At 48.0% G+C, this 19,196-nt stretch overlaps 2 protein-coding genes across 3 annotated transcripts; both read right to left on the reverse strand.

The window, feature by feature from the left end:
• Positions 1-11,201: 11,201 nt before the first annotated feature.
• On the reverse strand, positions 11,202-13,909 carry MRPS26 (mitochondrial ribosomal protein S26). 2 transcript variants are annotated; one of them, XR_011530744.1, is made up of 4 exons: positions 12,893-13,909; positions 12,670-12,816; positions 12,267-12,588; positions 11,202-11,721 (listed from the first exon to the last, which is right to left on the reverse strand). XR_011530744.1 is itself a non-coding variant. In XM_008527604.2 (4 exons), exons 1-4 carry the CDS (start codon positions 13,114-13,116, stop codon positions 11,587-11,589), a joined length of 630 nt encoding a protein of 209 aa, XP_008525826.2. In that variant the 5' UTR covers positions 13,117-13,909; the 3' UTR covers positions 11,202-11,586. The 2 variants fall into 2 exon arrangements, 1 of the variants encoding a protein (XP_008525826.2); XM_008527604.2 differs by having other exon boundaries at positions 12,465-12,588.
• A 244-nt stretch (positions 13,910-14,153) lies between these two features.
• Positions 14,154-15,087, reverse strand: LOC103555821 (progonadoliberin-2). Its single transcript, XM_070587983.1, has 2 exons — positions 14,639-15,087; positions 14,154-14,516 (listed from the first exon to the last, which is right to left on the reverse strand). The coding sequence occupies exons 1-2, from the start codon at positions 14,946-14,948 to the stop codon at positions 14,290-14,292; spliced, it is 537 nt and encodes a 178-aa protein (XP_070444084.1). The 5' UTR covers positions 14,949-15,087; the 3' UTR covers positions 14,154-14,289.
• Between the last annotated feature and the right edge of the window lie 4,109 nt (positions 15,088-19,196).

Genomic DNA, 19,196 nt, shown 5'->3' on the forward strand with positions numbered 1-19,196 from the left:
AAACAGCAGAATACACATTCTTCTCAAGTACACATGGAAAATTCTTAAGAATAGACCATATGTCGGGAAACAAGGCAAGACTCAATAAATTTAAGAACATTGAAATAATAACAAATATCTTTTCTGATCACAATGCAATGAAGCTAGAAATTAATTACAAGAAAAATGCTGGGAAAGAGACAAAGATGTGGAGACTAAACAACATGCTATTAAATAACCAATGGGTCATTGAAGAAATTAAAGGAGAAATCAAAAAATATCTGGAGACAAATGAAAATGAAAACATACCATATCAACCCATATGGGATGCAGCAAAAGCAGTACTAAGAGGAAAATTCATAGCAATCCAGGCTCACCTTAACAAACAAGAAAAATCCTGGGGCCAGCCCGGTGGCACAGCGGTTAAGCTCACACGTTCCACTTCTTGACGGCCCAAGGTTCTCCAGTTTGGATCCCCGGTGCGGACACGGCACCACTTGGCAAAAGTCATGCTGTAGTAGGCATCCCACATATAAACTAGAGGAAGATGGGCATGGATGTTAGCTCAGGGCAAGTCTTCCTCAGCAAAAATGAGGAGGATTGGCAGTAGTTAGCTCAGGGCTAATCTTCCTCAAAAAAAAAAAAAAAAAAAATAGGCAGAGGATATAAACAGATATTTTTCCAAAGGAGATATACGGATGGCCAGTAAACACATGAAAAGATGTTCAACATCACTAATCATCAGGGAAATGCAAATCAAAACTATAATGAGATATTACCTCATGCCCATCAGAATGGATATAATTAGCAAGACAGGAGATAATAAGTGTTGGAAAGGATGTGGAGAAAAGGGAACTTTCATCCACTGCTGGTGGGAGTGCAAACTGGTGCAGCCACTATGGAAAACAGTATGGATATTCCTCAAAAAATTAAGAATAGAATTACCATACGATCCAGCTATTCCACTGCTGGGTATTTATCCAAAGAACATGAAAACGTGAATGAGTAAAGATACATGCACCCCTATGTTCATTGCATTATTCACAATAGCCAAGAGTTGGAAGCAACCTAGGTGCCCATCAAGGGACAAATGGATAAAGAAGATGTGGTATATATACAAAATAGAATACTACTCAGGCATAAAAAAGGATAAAATCTGGCCATTTGTGACAACAGGATGGACCTTGAGGGTATTAAGCTAAGTAAAATGAGTCAGAGGGAGAAAGTCAAATACTATATGATCTCATTCATAAGTAGACAATAAGAACAACAAACAAACACATAGAGACAGAGATTGGCTTCGTGGTTACCAGGTGGGAAGGGGGGAGGGTGGAGGGTGAAAGGGGTGATTAGACACATGTGTGTGGTGGTGAATTATAATTAGTCTTTGGGTGGTGAACATGATGTAATCTACACAGAAATCAAAATATAATGATGTACACCCAAAGTTCATATAATGTTATAAACCAATGTTACCACAATCAAAAAATAAATATGGTATATCCATACAATGGGCCAGTACTCGGTTGTAAAAGGAATGAAGTTCTGATACATATTACAACCTGATGAACCTTAAAAAAATTATATTAAGTGAAAGAAAAGTCACAAAAGAACCACAGATTATATGATTCCATATATATGAAATGTTCAGAATAGGAAAATATAGAGACAGAAAGTAGATTAGTGGTTGTCTAGGGATGGGAAGGGGTTGAGAAGGTGGGAAATGGGAATTGACTGCTAATGATTATGAGATTTCTTTTGGGAGGAAGAAAATTTCCTAAAATTTATTGTTTGATAGTTGTACAACTCTGTGGCTACACTAATGACCATTGAATTATACACTTCAAATGGGTGAATTGTATGATAGGTGAATTATGTCTCAATAAAGCTATTTTTAGGAAAAAAATGTCTAAAGAACTCAAAGGCAGAAGCAGGGAAACAGAGGACAAAAACCTGAGAGAACAAACAGAAGAAAAAAGGTAGCCCAGAATCCAAAATATCAAAAAATACATTATATATAAATGGTCTAAGGACACCAATTAAAAGACAAGATTTTCAGAACAGATTGGAAAAAAAAAATAACCCAATTATATGCTGTCTATAAGAAACTCACTTGAAACATAATGAATGATTCAGGTAGATTAAAAGTAAATGGATAGACTTCTAGTTTCAGCTCTGACATGTAGAGAGCTTAGAAGTCATCACTCCCATCCTCACAACAAGAAAATAGTTGAGTAAACCGAAAACTAATGGCTTTTCTTAGATCCATCAGAGAACTGAGGTTACAGGGCAAACTGCCACCCTGAAAATTGGAGATCTGTGAATATAGATAATCAGAGCCCAAACCAGCTTACTAGGCAGCAGATGCCATTGGAGTTAGCAACTTGTAGGAACGTTTAAATGATGATTGACTAATTGCTAGAGATTGAGTATGGACCAGCTTGAGAGTTAAAAAATCCTAGGGACCCAGTCTTGGGGTGCACCCTCACAGTTTAGTGGGTTTTGCCTCCAGGAATACCACAAGATTGTCATAGTGAAGATAGGAGAAAAATCGAGTAACCATTTTGAAATACACCCAGAGGACTGTCTGTAACAAAGACCTGCCCTCAAGGGAAACTACTTTATCAAAGCCTTATTTGACTTGGGGAAGGGCAATTAGACAATTCCAGCCCCCTTTAGTGGCCTGTCTCACTTAAGGGTACAAAAAGAGAAAGGCTAAAATAGGCTTCTGAAGGTCACAGCCCAGGGATATAGGCCCATTTTTTTTTAAAAAAACAAACAACCAAAAAGCCTGAGATTTGATCATAAGATTATAGAATGCTTCCCCTCGCCACACTTTACCATTACACCAATAGGGCTCCAATACAATGACAGTGGATTACAACTGAGAGAGCTGCAAGACATAGACTCTATTTAAGAAGGAATCCTTAAAGAAAACCAAAGATAACAGGGCAGAAAAACAAAACAAAACAAAGAAACTATAGGAAATAGAAGCCTCAGGAACCTACAGCTACAGCAAACATTTAAACACAGCCCAGCTTCTAATCAAATTAACCTAAAAACCTCATACTAAAAGCCTGATTACCTCAGTTTCTATTACCAGATCTGTCACATCCAGCTTTCAAAAGTAAATGGATAGAAAAGGATTTACCATGAAAACACAAATCAAAAGAAAGCTGGAGTGGCTAAATTAACATCAGACAAAGTAGATTTCTCAGCAAAGAAGAGAACCAGTGATAAAGAAATACATAATGGGAGGCTGGCCTTGTGGCTGAGTGGTTAAAGTCTTGGTGCTCCGCTTCAGCCACCGGGTTCGCAGGTTTGGATGCGGGACATGGAGCTACTCCACTCATCAGCCATGCTGTGGAGTCAACCCATATACAAAGTAGAGGAAGACTGGCAACAGATGTTAGCTCAGGGCAAATCTTCCTCACAAAAAAAAAAAAAAAAAAAAGAAAGAAATACATAATGATGAAGTTGTCAATTTATCGAGAAGGCATAACAATTCTAAATGTGTGTGTGCCAAGCAATGAAGTTTCAAAATACATGAAGCAAAAACTGACAGAACAAAAAGGAGAAATAGACAAATCCACAATTATAATCAGAGACTTTAATACTCACTCTCAGTAACTTATTGAAGTCGTAGACAGAAAATCAACAAGCACATAGAACTGAACACCAACCACCACCAGCTAGATCTAACTGACATTTATACAATATTTAACTCAAAAACAAAACACATTCTTTTCAAAAGAACATGGAACATACTCACCAATAAACTATATTATGGGTCATAAAATAATATCTAATTGATAAAACAGTTATCACAATTCTAATAAAAATTCCAGAAGGAATTTTTGTAGATACAGACACCCTGAATCTCAAATTGAAATGGAAAGGCAAAGGAACTATAACAGCCAAAACAATTTTGTGAAAGTGTCACCCAAGGAAGTCTCTAAAACATTTTCTATGTCTAATGCTTTGTTTTAAGTTGTGCTTGCTTACAGGAACCAAGGCAGAACAAAGCCAGGTAGCCAAACGGCAGAACCAGTCCAAACCAGAAAAGTCCACGATGGCGATGCGGTGCCACGCGCGAAAGGAAACCTGTGCAAAAGGCGCCATCTGCAAGAAAGGAAGATCTGTGCATGCCCCAAATGCCCCCGCCCCGAGTGAGACCCCTCCCCCTTCACATCCCATAAGAACCCGGCTTATTGCCTCTCTGGGGAGAAGGCGTTTTAGAGCATGAGCGCTGCCTCCTCCATTCATTGATCAATGAATAACGTTTCTGCTCTGCTATTCCGAACTTGTTCTCGTTCTATTGGCGCGGGAGGTTCCAGGCAAAAGGACACACTTGAGGGTCACCAGTCCCTTGGGGCTCAGTAACAAAAGAAGAATAAAGATGGGGGAATCATACTACTCGATTTTAAGAATTACCATAGGGGCTGGCCAGTGGCCGAGTGGTTAAGTTTGCCTGCTCCGCTTTGGCGGCCCAGGGTTTCTCCAGTTTGGATTCTGGGCACGGACATGGCACCACTTATCAGGCTATGCTGAGGCGGCGTCCCACATAGCACAACTAGAAGGACCTGCAACTAGAATATACAACTATGTACTGGGGGGCTTTGGGGAGAAGAAGAAGAAAAAAAGAAGATTGGCAACAGATGTTAGCTCAGGTGCCAATCTTAAAAAAAAAGTTACCATAAAGTTACAAAAATCAAGACACACAGATCATAGATCAGAGGGACAGAATAGAGAGTCTAAAAATAGACCCACACAAACACAACCAACTGATTTCTAAAGTATCAAATTTTGAAATATTTAAAGACTCATAAAAGTTGCAAAAATAGCACAAAGATTTACCCTATACCTTTTACCCAGCTTCCCCCAAGATCTCCTATTGGTAGCATTTTACACAACCACAGCACATTGTCAAAACCAAGAAACTGACAAGGTCAAGTGATTTTGGACAAAGGTTCAAAGGTAATTCAAAGGAGAAAAGCTAGTCTTTCCAACAAATGTTTTGAGAACTACTAGACATCATATGTGAAATAATGAACCTTGACTCGAACTTTACACCTTATACAAAAATTAACTGACACGGATTATAGATCTAAATGTAAAATATAAGACTATCAAACTTCTAGAAGAAATAGTAGGAAAAAATCTTCATTACCTGTGATTAGGTAATGAGTTCTTAGATGTGACACCAAAAGCATGATCCATAAAAGAAAAAAACTGATAATCTAGGCTTCATCAACATTTAAAAATTCAAATAGAAATCACAATGAGATATCACCTCACATCCATCAGGATGTCTACTATCAAAACCAACCATCCAACCAAACAAAACCAGAAAATGACAAGTGTCGGCAAGGATGTAGAGAAACTGGAACGCTTGTGCACCATTGGTGGGAATGTAAAATGGTGCAGCTGCCACAGAAAACAGTATGGTGATTCCTCAAAAAATTAAAAATAAAATTCTCATATGATGTAACAATTCTACTTCTAGGTATATATCCAACAGAATTGAAAGCATGGTCCTAAAGAGATATTTGTATAGTCATGTTCATATCAACATTGTTCACAAAGGCCAAAAGATGGAAGCAACCTAAGTGGCCATGGATGGATGAATGGATAAACAAAATGTGGTATATACAACAATGGAATATTATTCAGTCTTAAAAAGGAAGGAAATTTTGACACATGTTACAACATGGACAAATCTTGAAGACATCATGCTAAGGGAATAAGCCAGTCACAAAAGACAAATATTGCATGATTCCACTTACATGAGATATCTAGAGTAGTCAAATTCATAGAGAATGGTAGTTGCCAGGGGCTAGGGGGAGGAGGAAATGGGGAGTTGTTTGATTTCTGGGGTAGATAATGGCATTATGGTTATTTTAGAAAATGACCTTGTTCTGAAAAGATCTATGTTTAAGTGTTTAGAGATAAAGTATAGTGTCATGATGTCTGCAACTTACTTTCAAATGAGAGACAGAGACTGAAACTGCAAATGCACAGAGAGCAACAGATTTGAGACGGGTTTTAGAGGAGAGCCTGGGAGAACATCTACCTAGGTTCCTAAAGACCTTCCTTCCTTCCTTCTTTCTTTCTTTCTTTTTTTTTTTTTTGAGGAAGATTAGCCTTGAGCTAACATCCACTGCCAATCCTCCTCTTTTTGCTGAGGAAGATTGGCCCAGAGCTAACGTCTGTGCCCATCTTCTTCGACTTTATATGTGGGATGCATCCCACAGCATGTTAAGTGGGTACATAGGTCTGTGTCAGGAATCCAAACTCACGATCCCTGGGCCACTGAAGTGGAACACACAAACTTAACTGCCACACCACCAGGCGGCCCCCTTTCTTTCATTTAAAAAAAAAAGAATGTAGTGAAATTTACCAATCTTATCTTTCAGTTTTACATTTTTGAGGGCCTTGTCACTGTCTTGATGAGCCTGCCCTCTGCTGGAGATAAGGGGAACCACAGGGCAGATCTTGGCCTCCTCCAGAGACTGTACTTGGCATGTAATTCTTCTTAGTCAATGGTATGAATTTGAGGCCATTCTCTAGCTTCACTAGAAAAATAACAACAACAGCATTTAACACACACTGAGCACTTACTGCTTCCCAGGCACTGACCTTAGCTTTACACGAATGTCTCATTTACTTGCCACAACAATCTTAGAGGTAGATACCAGTATTATCCCTATTTTGCTTTTGAGGAAACTGAGGCACAGAGAGGCTACGAAATATTCCCAAAGACACTCAAGGTAGTAAAGGGGTAGCTGGGGTTCAAACCCAGGCAGATTGCACCAGGCTTGTAACCACTAAGCTACCTAGCCTCTCACAGTGCTTTCTCTCATTTTAATTTATTCCTATGGATTTATGGGCTGAAGCAGTGAGCGGAGCAGTCATGCAAACACTCCCATCTCTCTGGGAGATTTTTTTTACAAGGTCTTATTTTATTTCTATTATAAACTCACAAAAGGGCTCAGGAAACCACGAGGTGTGACTTAAGCAGCTCAAGTCATCCCCAAATCAGTTTTCCCCTTAACAACAGTTAGTATACTTGCAAAGATCACCCCAAAACAAACACAAATTTCACCAGGTCAGGAAGTAACTGAAATACTGGAAATTTGTTATTTAAACTTTTTTCCTAAGTGCTGAATGTCACAGGCAGCAATAAAATATTCAGAGGCAAAAAACCACGTGTCTCACACAAGGAAGTGACAATCCTAATAAATAATGATAAAAGGGAGGTAGAACAGCTGCTTATAAACTGTTTTCAAAAATATATATTTTAATGATGACTTTTGCCAAACGTTAATTTGAAGATATTTTACATGAAACCCTTCTTGACGAATACAGTTTGTCAATTATTAAAAGTTAGAAGTGAACTATATTTGTTTTCAGACAAAATTACATTTAAAAGTATCAGAATGTTTTCAGATTAAAAAACAAGCTAGTGATAGGCTATGTTTGCAGCTATTGATAATTTTTGCAGAATTTAAGAAAGTATAAATCCCTAATTGTCAAAATACATTCCTGTGTCAAGTTTCATCCTCTTATTTCAAAAAAGTCCACACAAAACAATTCTGCCGATCCCACTCTAAATACTATAAATTGTGAGACATAGTGCTTCTAAAGAATTAGTTTATACCAGTCATTCATCCACAGCTCTCAGCTCCACAGAAGGCTCGAGGCTGCACACTGCATTTCCCAGACTTCCCTGCCAGCTGGCTTCCAGTATGACAATAACCTAGGAGTCACCGACAAAAGATCTGTTTCTGAGGCCAGAGGGAAGGCGACTCCACGTTTCCCCTCAGCTTCTGGGGCACCTCCGGCAGCTGCAGCGGCAGAAGCGGGATGAGCGTGGCTCCTGGGTTCCTGCAGGAGTGCTGCAGTCCCAACAGGAGCAGCTGCGGGTCAGCCAGCACCAGCATCCGGGGGCTCAGGCTCTGGGAGTGACGGGCGAAGGGGCAGCAGCCGTGGCTGACGTTTATATCTGTTCTGGATTTCCCAGACACACAATTCCACTCCCAGACCCTCTCTCCCCCCGGCAGCCAGCATTAAAATGAAAAAATGAAGGAGCATGAACTAGAACACAACTTCCCAGAAACTTCCAACCACTTACCTGCGTTCTTACCCTCAGCGAGGCGAAATGCCCCAACATTTGGGGAAGATTATTGGGTATCTGTGAGCCATTAGTGGAGTGACCAGTGGAGCACTGCTGCGGCTGGAGCTTATGCAGCTCTGACTTTTTAACGTTACTTTACTGGGCCCTTTTGTGGCAGCACAGTGTTCTTCCTTACGGGTTCTTGATCTCAGCCCTTGTAAACTGAACTATGAATTAGACCCAGAGTATTCTGTTTCTTGACATGGATGTTCACATTTATGGTTTATGCACTTACCTGCACTGAGGAAATACTCATTGAAGCACCCAACAAGAGAAATGCCTGCCTGTCTCAGGATTTGGGGCTGCAAATATGCTTCAGACTTCCTATTTGGGAAGGAAAAAAGAGTTCCAAGCTTGACTCTTCCTGTCAGAATTCACAACTGTCCTTATTTCAGCAGTCAACTGGGCTTGTTTCCTAGGAATCCATTTTACCTCTGCACGTGTGCCAGGGAAATAACCACAGGGTAAGTTCTGGGGGAGCTTTCCCAAAGATTTCAGGGAATATTGGACACCTGTGACTGTATTCCACACAGAAAACTTGGAATATATGGGGAAAATATGGGTGATTTCAGGCTTACTCACGTCTAGTGTGGTCTCGACAGAACAGATTAAGGAGGCACCCAGCACCCATCCATGCCTAAATATGCTGTCTCCTCCTCTCCTGTCCACTTGGAGCACCACAAGCATTTGCTCCCCCCTGGCAGCAGACCATCACCACCCAGCGCAAGAAGGGAACAGCTGTAAGTTGTGTACAACCCAATCCTCAAGACCTTGATCACCTACCCCCCAGAAATCACGGTGGTCCACTTCATTGATGTCATGCTGCTTATCCTGGAGAATTGGAAGGGACAGGAATCCTGAGTGTTTTGGTAAAACACTTATGTTTGATAGGGGAGAGAAATCCTGGGAAAAATTTTGCTCACTCAGCAAAGTTCCTGGGGGGGTCAGCAAACCTCTCCCCACAAGTAAAACACAAACTATACTTGTCCTCCAATGTAGCCTCTCTACCCCATTGTGCACAAAGCGCTGTAGGCCTCTTGAAACCTTGGTGAAAGCACTTACACTGGGGTATCATGCTCCAAATGCATTTACCGGGTAGCCCTCAAATCTACTACCCACAAGTGGAGTCTTGAGCAAGAGAAGATTCTCTAGGAGGTCCAGGCTCACATGGTCTGCAGCAGACCCAAACCATATTTGGAACTTAAAAGGTAACAATCAGAAGAGACCCTCGTGGGGGCCAACCCTGTGGCCGAGTGGTTAAGTTTGCACACTCTGCTTCAGTGGCCCAGGGCTTGCCGGTTTGGATCCTGGGCGCGGACCTAGCACCGCTCATCAGGCCACGCTGTGGCCATGTCCCACATAGAACTAGAATGTCTTACAACTAGGGAATACAACTATGTACTGGGGCTTTGGGGAGAAAAGAAAAAAAAAAGAGGAAGATTGGCAGCAGATGTTAGCCTAGGGCCAATCTTCCTAAAAAAAAAAAGTTATCAGGAAGAGACCCTGGTGACTCTGAGCAAGACCATGCCCATCAGGGTTCTACTGGAGATAGGCATTCTTCTGTGGGATACCACACAACTCTGCAACCCAGACTAGATACTATCTAACAGCTTACCTGTGCACATAGCAGTACTCTATGACCCATTAGACGCAGGTACAGAGGGGACTGGGTGTGAGTTAACCCTAAAGGTACCAGTAAGCTGCCTATTTGTGCCTATACCAGTGAGATGCTGTGGGTAGAGAATACAAATGCTGAAACTTGGTTTACGGGTGGCTCTTCATGACATACTGGCATGAGCAGTGAAACCTAATGAGTTACAGTCCCATGCAGGACAGTAAAGGTTGGCAGTGAAGAAAAGCGGCCCAAAGACAGAGCTTTAAGAAGGTATGACACTGTCTCCTTTACCTGAAGACAGATGGCTTGTCTGGATGCTGGTGCAGAGGGGCGGGGACTGGACTTCCAAACCCGGGCCCAGCATCCCATGTCAAAGCTTACCAAAGGCTTCCACTGCAGGGGAAGGTCCACGCCTCACAATAAAGCCCAAGGCTGTGGGCACAGTTGCGAATCCATGGCCCACAAGGTGTGCCCATTGGCTCTCACCCCAGAAGTTATGCTGAGCACCTGAAATCAAGGACTCCACTGTGCAGTGCCCAGCCTCAGTGCCAGGGAAGCGAAGAGCTTCTGTTACCAGCCTGAGGAGGGAAGCCATTGCCCTCAGGGGTGCAGTGCCCTGATCAGGGCTGGGTGCAAGGCACTATTATAACCACTGGCCCTCTGCTTGCACCTCTATTACTTGCTTCCTCACCTGAATGTGAGCCATTGTTCATATTCCCTAAAAGGTTTTCCTTTCTTGGGGGTTCCCAGATCCTTTCTAAAACATGGGAGTTGGGGAAAGAAGCTGAGATTCTGGTTTTTTTCCTCTGGTGGTATCGGGGCAAGTTCAGGTGAAGGTGGCAAAGGGCCAGCAGCTCTGGCTCAGAGAAACATGTCTCTTCAATCTCATCCCAGATGTTGCTTGAGGGCCTGCATCTGAATAGGGGCCATGGATCTATATGCTCGTTTATTTAACCTTGCAATCCCAAGTACTTCTGGTACCCATAGGGTTTGGTCCAAGTGCTTGACAAACCACACTGACCTTGTAAAACCTTGGTCAACTAGGCCTCCCCTCCCAGCACAATTCTGGTGTGTGGTCTGAGGAAGCTGGTAATGCCAAGGCAAACGTGGGTCACTGAGGCCACGGGTGGAGAGGACCACCAGAAGAAATGGGGTCTCCTCCTTGCCTGTTGTGGCTTGGGCACACCAGACCCTGGCCAGCAAAGCCCAGGGTGAAACTGAAGCAGGTGTTTGGCCAATGGTCAGCTTATGTCTCAGGTATCAGACATGAGACCTGCTCCTGGCTGGAGCCAAAGCCCTAGTTCAGGGGTCAGCAAACGTCTATAAAAAGCCATATAACAAATAGTTTAGACTTTGCAAGTCATATGGTCTCTCTCGCAACTATTCATCTCTACCACTGTAGTGTGAAAGTAGTCAATGAATGGGTGTGACTGTGTTCCAATAAACTTTATTTACAAAAACAAGCAGCAGGCCAGATTTGGCCCAAGAACTGTAATTTGCCAACCCCTGCCCTCGAGGATACTCAAGAGATGACCTGGCTGCCCACAGGGACTATGGCCCAATCTGCTCCTCTGTGAGATGGACACCCCTCAGGTCTGGTGCTCTGTGAGAACTGCACATGAGTGCAGAGCAGAGCACTGTGCGTGGGAGTTTCTGAGCAAGTGGTAGGTGCAGAGGCCAGAACGCGAGGGCTGTGTGGCAACAGGTTGAGCCTCCTTCTGCATGGGAAACACCAACTGCTTTATTCCAGATCAGGCCCAACCCTCCTACCCCTTACATGCATGGTCCTTGGATGGGCACTGTCTTTACTGGGCCCTTAGGAGCCCTTGTGCTTCGGCCTGACCACCAGCCCTTCTCTGGTGATGGCCCAGTTGTAGCTCTTCGGAGAGTCCAATGCTTCTTGCACCCGCGCCTCCAGGTTTTCCCGGGTGATGAAGGTTTTTGCCTCCTCCTATTGGGAGAGAGAAGGCCAGCTGAATGGGAGCTCCCAGCACATGCCTGCTGGGCTTCAGCCCACTCAGGAAGCCACAACTCTCTCCTGGGAAGGATGCTTGGAGCCTAGGTGCTCTTTGAGTGCCTCACTGACCTTCCAGTGGAAGAAGGTCAGGCAGCCGTGCCACATTCCTCTTTCTTAGATAATCGTCCGCTGGACACCTCAGCCCAGAACCCCAAGCACACCAGCTGCAGGGATCTCGGTCCCGCTGGGCGGAGTCAGTCCCTCAGTGTGGCCTGGGTCTCTCAGACTCTCTCAAACTCCTCCTCCTCTCTCTATTACTGTTATTCAAGCCTCATCCATTCTCGCTGGATCACTCCTAACATGTCTCGCTGCTTTTTGAGTCTCAACCCTGCCATCCTAGCCCAGAATATTTAACCCTTCGGTGACTTTATCACCCATAAGGCAAAATACAAACTCCCTGCGGACGGCAGGAGTCCCTCCCACAGAAATGGGCTTACCGCCCGCGAGCCACTGGAACACTTTCAAGTGTCAACTCTCACCTCGGGTCTTTGCGCCCGACAGGCACTCTCCTTGCTCTCCGTCTCCTGGATCGTCACCTGCTAACCCTCTCTCAAGGCTCAGGCTGCGCTGCCTCTCTCAGCACGTAGCCAGCGCCCCACTTGGCTGCGCCCAGGACGCCCACCGCCGCACAGGAGTCGTCCCCGGCTGCAGCCCCGCCCCCTGCACACGCGGCCCACCTGCAGCTGCAGCACTTCCTGCTCCTTGAGCTGCGCCCAGGCCTGCGCCTCCCGGGCCTGGCGGGCCTTCTCCTCCGCCCGCCGCTGCTCCTGCTCCCGCGCCTCCTGCCGCAGCCTCGCTATCCTGGGAGGGGCGAGAGGCTGAGCCTGAGCGCGGGTGGGTCTCCCGGCCCGCCCGGCGGCGCCGCCCCGGCCCGCCGCTCACCGCAGCTCCTGCAGCCGCTGGTTCTCCGCCCGGTTCCAGGCCATCAGCTCGCGGTGCTCAGCGGCTTCCTCCAGCGCCTTGCGCTCTGCCAGGACCCCGGCCCGGGCCTCGTGCTGCTTCCTCCGCACCTCGGACACGAACTCCAGCCTGGACCGAGACGTGCCCAAAGTCAGCACCCTCTTCGCCCGCCCGCCCCGACACACCTCTCCTCCGTCACACACACCTGAGGGCGCGCACGGTTTGGCGGTACTGCCGGTAACGCTCCGTCAGCACGAAGAATTCCGCAGGATCCACTGCGGGCGGGGTCGCCACGCGTCCGACCTTGGACTTGGCCGGCGGGTCGTGGCGGGTCTTGCGGCCGCGCGCGGGTAGCAGCAGCAGGGCCGGGAGCTGGCACGGGGCCCGGCACCGGGGCCGCGCGCCCAAAACGCTCAGCGCGCGCAGCATGACCAAGGCCGTCCGAGTCCGCGTGCCGCAGAGTATCACGGGGGCCGGAAGCGGCCGCAGGGCAGCACGGAACGTGTAGTCCGCAGGCTACTCACTCCCATCCCCACCCTCTGGAGCTAGCGGCGCGGGTTGCGAGCCTGCGGGTCTGCAGCCGCCCCCCGCCAGAGGGCCTGGGCTGCGCCCTCCCTGCGGAGCCCGGCCTCGCCCCGTGTCCCTTCTGCCTGCGAGCCGAGCGTCCCTCTAGCCGCACACAGGGAACGGTCTTGGTAGGGGTGGGAGAGGGAGAGGACGAAGGACAGAACCCGAGGCAACAGCTTCGGACACCTCACATCTTTATTGGAGGGCGGCGGGGGGCGGCGGTCGGAGTCCGGTCTGCGGGAGGATGGTGCGGTCATTCCAGCGGAAGATCTGGTCACCTGGCCGCCAACCTGCGGCCTTGCCCGCCCCTCGCCTCCCCTCCCCTCCCCACCAGCCTTAGCCTCGCCGACCAGGGTGCGCCCTTGCCTGCTCCTACGTCGTGCGGATATGTGTCGTCGCGTCCGTCGTCCGACCCAAGCCCCTCGCCCCGCCCCGCGCGCTCCGGCTCCTAGGGAACCCAGCGTCGGGTCTCTCTAGCTCCCTGGGCATGCGGCGTTGCGCACAACAAACTTGATATGCGAAAATCTGAGCTAACACCGACTTAAATTAGGCGATAAGGTGTTGCCTTACAGAAAAATTTACCCCTTTCTCCTTTAGTTACTGTACCCCCCTGGTGCACTTTAAAGTACAATCTGTAAAATAGTAATAAACCATCTCCCCACACTCATCTTCTGCTATGGCCTTGCGGAGCTCTGCAACCAGTCATTCCTACTGCACATGTCACTGAGCACGGTTCTCAGGACCCTGCTGCTGCCTATCAGTGTGAGTGGGCGCCCCCTGGCCAGAGGCCTGCCCACCTTGAGACTTACTGGTTTCTCTTGACTGTTAAGAAGCCTGGGGAATCCCACCGCCACCACTGTCTTATTTATGGAGGTTTTTAGTACAATTATCTTCTTCTACTCCACTAGTGATTTTACTTTAACATAAACGTATTACACATTGTCTAGAATTCTGGGAAATAAGATGGCAGATGGCACCATACTGTGGGCAGCAAGAGCACCAAGCTCAGTGGTATCTCACCATGCCTCCCTCCCCTCATAACCCCCAGTTCTTAGTCTTGATGGCTACTGGTGGCCAATGCTGGGGGCCTGTCACCCTACTTACCAGCAGTCTCTGTACCAGGTGCTGCTTCCCGTGGAGGGGCCACGGAGCCATGGTCCTGCTCTCCCAGGGCACACTGTCCTCATGGGGAACCAGGGCATCGCTTGGGTGGCTATGGGCAATCTGGCCTGGGCTGCTTGCTGCAGTGCCCAGGATCCTTCCTCAGCAGAGAGCTGAGGCTGCAGCCTGCCCTCCCTACCCCCACCCAAGGCTCAAGGTAGGTGAAGGAGCCCCAGCCAGCACTTTCTTCTTCTCATTCAGGCTGAGGAAACCCATCATCCACCTGGGGGCCTAAGGGCATGCTGGGTGTTCTGGGGTGAACTAGAGGCTCGCTTTCCTCCAGGGTACCAGCCATGTGACCAGTGCTGAGCCTCCAAAGTTCCAGGGTGGGTGGTCAGCAGCAGCAGCAGCAGCAGTAGTAGGCCTAGCCCGAAGCTAGCCATGGCAGCACTGCTCCCATGTATAGTGGACAGCACTGAAGGAGTCTGACACTCCCATGCATACGCCCTGCCTCTTCCTTGAGGGTCCCCTTGGACAACTGGCACTTCAGGGGCAGCTTTAGTGTCTCCCAATGCCCTTCTCTCTTCTGCCATTGCTCCTCATCCCAGGAGTACAGGGGTCTGGACCCTGAGGGCTCCTAGCAACTAGCCTTCTCCCAGAGCCGCCGGGACACAGAGACTCCCAGCCTCGCCAGCTGAGGGTCCTCCCCAGTTGGTCAGGCCTACCCCTTCTTCCTTCAGGGATTCCAGAAGTGGGAGAAGGTTGGAGAGGGGTACAGAGACTTTGGACAGGGAGTTCTCCATGAGACAGGCAGCAATGTGGGGGCACTTGGGGCACCCGGTGCTGGGGGACCAGAGTGGCAACTTCCCTGCCCTTTTCCTCTGTGGCTTGCCATCTCTTCCATGGCACTTAGAAATGTGGAATGGATGTGTGGTGGTGACAGGGACAAGTGCTTCTAACCCCTTGTTCCTCCCATGCTAGGGGCCACAGGCACAGGAACAGAGTGTTGTTGGGGGACGAGTAGAAGGGGGTTTTCTGGGCATGAGTCAGGGACAGAGGGACTTGGGAGGGGAAGAGGAGCAGTGTGCCATGCACCCAGGATGGAACTCCATCCAGAAGTCCCAGCCCTTGAGAGGGCAGCCTCCTCACTCACCAAGGGAGAGCTGTGGACAGCGTGGCTCCTTGAGGTGGCTCCTCTAGGCAGCAGTGGGACCACAGCCAGCCAGCCCTAGACTTATTGATCAGGTGGCTCCACCCCCTGCTCCAGGCCAAGACTCCAGTGACGTCTCAAAGAGGGAAGGGAGCAGCTCGCCACCTACCCCTTTCCCTTCCTGGTGTATGTTCAGTGCTGGCCCTAGGATCACCAGACAGATGCTCCCTCCCTGCATCTTCCCAGGGATCTGAAGTCATAGGGCTCCTGCTGCAGCCTGGCCCGTGCCCTGGAGAATCATCTTACTGCTTCCCAGGCTGCACATCCTCACGCTCCTGCCCTTAGGTCTAGAAAGCCCTCACAGCCCACCGTGACCTGAAAAGGAAATTGTAGCTGGGAGAGGGGGAAAGCCTGGTGACTCCCTGGGTCCCAACCAGCTCAGAACTCTCCTCAGAGGAAAAATGGCAGCCTAAGAATTAAGAGGTCTGGGGGAGGCTATGACCACCTTCCCTGAGGGCTTCTGTTTGCCCACCTGTAAAATGGGTTGGTGGCACAGACCTCATCCACACACCTGGGCACCAGGGCTGGGTCACTTGAGTTGGAGGCAGGTTCAGGTGGGACACACCTACCCAGAGGTGGCCGCTCTCTCTTCCAAGCAGGCCCATGAGAGGGGGCTCAGCTAAGGGGGCAGTGCAGCTTCTGTGGGGTTATCAGCAGGGGGTAGGAATAATTTTGCCTCCCAAGGTTCCAAACCCTCCACATCCTGTGCTCAGCACAGTACCACGCATGGATTCAGGCACAGCTGCCCTGGGATGCTAGAAACAGGCTCCCGCCCCTCAGTCTGCATCAGCTCAGCTTTCCACCATGAACCATCAGCCTCTGGGGGGCAGAGGGCCTATTTACAGGGTTAATAGCCAATCTCCGCATTTGGGTTGAACAGCAAATGTGAGGGCCAGGGTCAGGCTGGGCATCGTGGTGGCCAGTCAGTGGGAGAGCATGTGCATCAAATCCTGTGGCAAAGATGGGGGAGGGGATGGCATAATGGGTACTACAATCGGTCTTGGGCACCTGGACTTCAGCTGCCCAGGCAGGAGGGCACAGATGAATTTCCAAACTGACTTATTTAGCAAGCACCTAAAACGAACGTGTCAATTGTATGTTCAGTTAAATTGTTTTGGGAAATACACAGACTTTGTTCCTTTATGTATTGGTTAACCAAGTAGTTTTTAGGAAAATGTTTGCTTTGTGGTTTAGTGAAAATGATTCTTTGAGTTCAATAAACTAGCTTAGTTCTCGTTTGGGTTTATAGAACCTTTTATTCAAAGTCCTTGGTGCTTATTTTAAAGAGGAATGGGGTGCTTTTATTTTTTCTGTAATTTGTGTTTTTTTCTGAAAAATCCACACCAGAACAACTAAGCTTCCCAGGGAAAGCTCTGGTACCTTTTTTTCTGGCAACATGCTTAACTTTTCAGGAATGTTTGCTGTCTCCTTGCAGACATAAACTCTGGCATTCATCCTCATATCCCTCTCAGCAGGACACAGAAAGCCATTTGTTCACCACTGAGCTCCAACTAATGCTCAGACATCATTCCAGTCTGAGAGCTGCTTATAGTCAGCTGGGAAAGCAGAGGTTTAGAGTGTCATGCTCAGGTGCTGTCAGAGCACAGAGGGGCACAAGCCCCTGAACAGGTGGTCTGGGATGAGGGATGCAGAGTTAGCTAGAGTCATACAAACCAGGCAGCAGTGGGGGCTTCAGTGTAAGGAAGAAAACTGAAAAGAGCTAACACAGGAACTGCCAGTGGATCCTGGCTGGGGCGTGGTGGGAATGAGGGTGAGCAGGGGCTGGGCAGAGGATGCTGGAGGGCTGCAGGAAAGGGCAGTGGACTCTGGAGAGACTAGGTGAACACTTGGGTATGGGGAGCCTGAGACTGGTGCCTCTGGGCCACCCTAGTAGAGTTACAGCAGGAAGCAGGATATGTGGACCTGGAGCTCAGGGTGCACACCATACAGACCACAGGAATGCCTGGCCTCTGAGGAAGGAGACACCAGAGGAGCAGCTACAGACTGAGGATACAAGTCAGAAGGGAATCACTATACCAAGTGGGGAGCTAGTGGACAGACAGACACTGGATCCCTGGGGCTCAGCACTGAGGCAACCTTGACAAGATGGGATAAGAAAAGAATGTGTGGGAATGAAGTGGGGAAGAGGGACAAGTGAGAGTGTAGACTTTTCAAGAAGTCTAGCATAAAGAAGGAAGAACTTAGACCTTGGGGATGTGTTTTTTTTTTTTTTTTTTTTTTTTTTTTAAGTGAAAGACGAGCATTTGGGTGACAGGGGGTGGAGAGAAGGTTCATTATAAGAAAACTGAAAACCCAGGAGGGGGCTGACTGGATGAAGTGAGGTCTCTGAGAGTGTGGCAGGCCCAAGTTTTGGATGTGTGGTGGGCACTGGATGCCGCTCTCCTTCTGAGAAATCCTCACCCCTGCTCTACCCCATGGGTCATGACTGACTGGCTGAGGGGTGGGCACTGGATGAAGCAGTCACCCTGCCCTTCTCACACAATTGTGCCATGTGAGCCCCAATACACTCCCCTTTTAGCCTAGACTAGTTCCTGTCAGTTCATGTCTCTTGCGACCATGTGAGCCCTGAGTAATACAAGGAAAAGAAAGGAGTGAAAAGAAAGGGATGAGTAATACCTTATAAGCTGAGAGAGAGAAGGGGAGCAAAGAGCTGAGATAATTCCTCCTTGAAGACATCTGTTTAGCAACAAGGTGATATTTACAATATTGGCCCTGCCACTGGCCAAGTCAGCATGGACTCCAGCAGAAAGCTGCCAGGCCACGCTGGTGCGCAGCTAATACCAGCCCTGGCAGTGGGAGGTAGGCAGCCTGCTGGGAGGTGGGGAGGCAGCGCAGAGCACAGGAACAGCTCACCTGCCTGTTCACTGCGTGGCTTGCTGACCCAAGGCCTGCCCTCCTCCATCTGCCTGGACTTGGTCACACAGGCACCAAAAGGTAGTTTGCAAGGGGCTAGGGTCTCCTTCCCAAACATGGCACCCCTCATCAGAAATTCCTGACTCTGAATTACACAATATTATAAACCATCATGATCTCAATAAAATTACTTGGAAAAAAAATAATACATACACAGAGGAAATTCCTGATTCTGTCTTTGCTTAATTTATCCAGGCTTCTTTTAAAAACTACTGACTTTTGAATTTATTGCCCCTTGAAATTCCTTGGTTCCTACAGAAGGACCGAGTACCTCTGCTGAATCATATTCACTTCTTGCAAGCTTCCAGAGGTGGCCTGTGTGGCGTCCCTGCCTCCTGCAGACACTCTGAATATGTGGTGCAGAACTTGGCTCCCATCTTGGACCACTGTGTCTTTGTTTGCCTGGCCTCTGAGGCCCTCTGTAATGTGGCTCCACTTGACCTTTCCTTTCACTCATCTAAATTCCAGCATCCCTCTGGTCCAGTTCAAGTCCCACCTCCTGCAAGCAGCACAGCAGCAATGACCTCTGAGCCTGCCTCTACGGACCAGGCTGGGGTGCCGCCTCTCACTCCTGACAGCCCTTGAGGAGCCCAGTGCCTGCTCCTGCTCCCCAAGAAAGACCCCACAGGCCACAAGGCTCTCTCAGCCCTCCACTGACAGCCGTGGCAACCAGTTTACTCTCCTGTTTCTGTGATGA

This window comes from Equus przewalskii, chromosome 21 (genome assembly GCF_037783145.1).
Source record: "Equus przewalskii isolate Varuska chromosome 21, EquPr2, whole genome shotgun sequence".
Taxonomy (NCBI): domain Eukaryota; kingdom Metazoa; phylum Chordata; class Mammalia; order Perissodactyla; family Equidae; genus Equus; species Equus przewalskii.

Coding starts and splice junctions, on each gene's coding strand:
- MRPS26 (XM_008527604.2), bottom strand. CDS start 13,116: ATGCTGCGCGCGCTGAGCGTTTTGGGCGCGCGGCCCCGGTGCCGGGCC. Junction 12,589..12,669: donor CAGCGGCTGCAGGAGCTGCG/GTGAGCGGCGGG, acceptor CGCCCCTCCCAG/GATAGCGAGGCTGCGGCAGG. Junction 11,722..12,464: donor AGGAAGTGCTGCAGCTGCAG/GTGGGCCGCGTG, acceptor CTCTCCCAATAG/GAGGAGGCAAAAACCTTCAT.
- LOC103555821 (XM_070587983.1), bottom strand. CDS start 14,948: ATGGCAGAAGAGAGAAGGGCATTGGGAGACACTAAAGCTGCCCCTGAA. Junction 14,517..14,638: donor GCATGCCCTTAGGCCCCCAG/GTGGATGATGGG, acceptor CTCTCTGCTGAG/GAAGGATCCTGGGCACTGCA.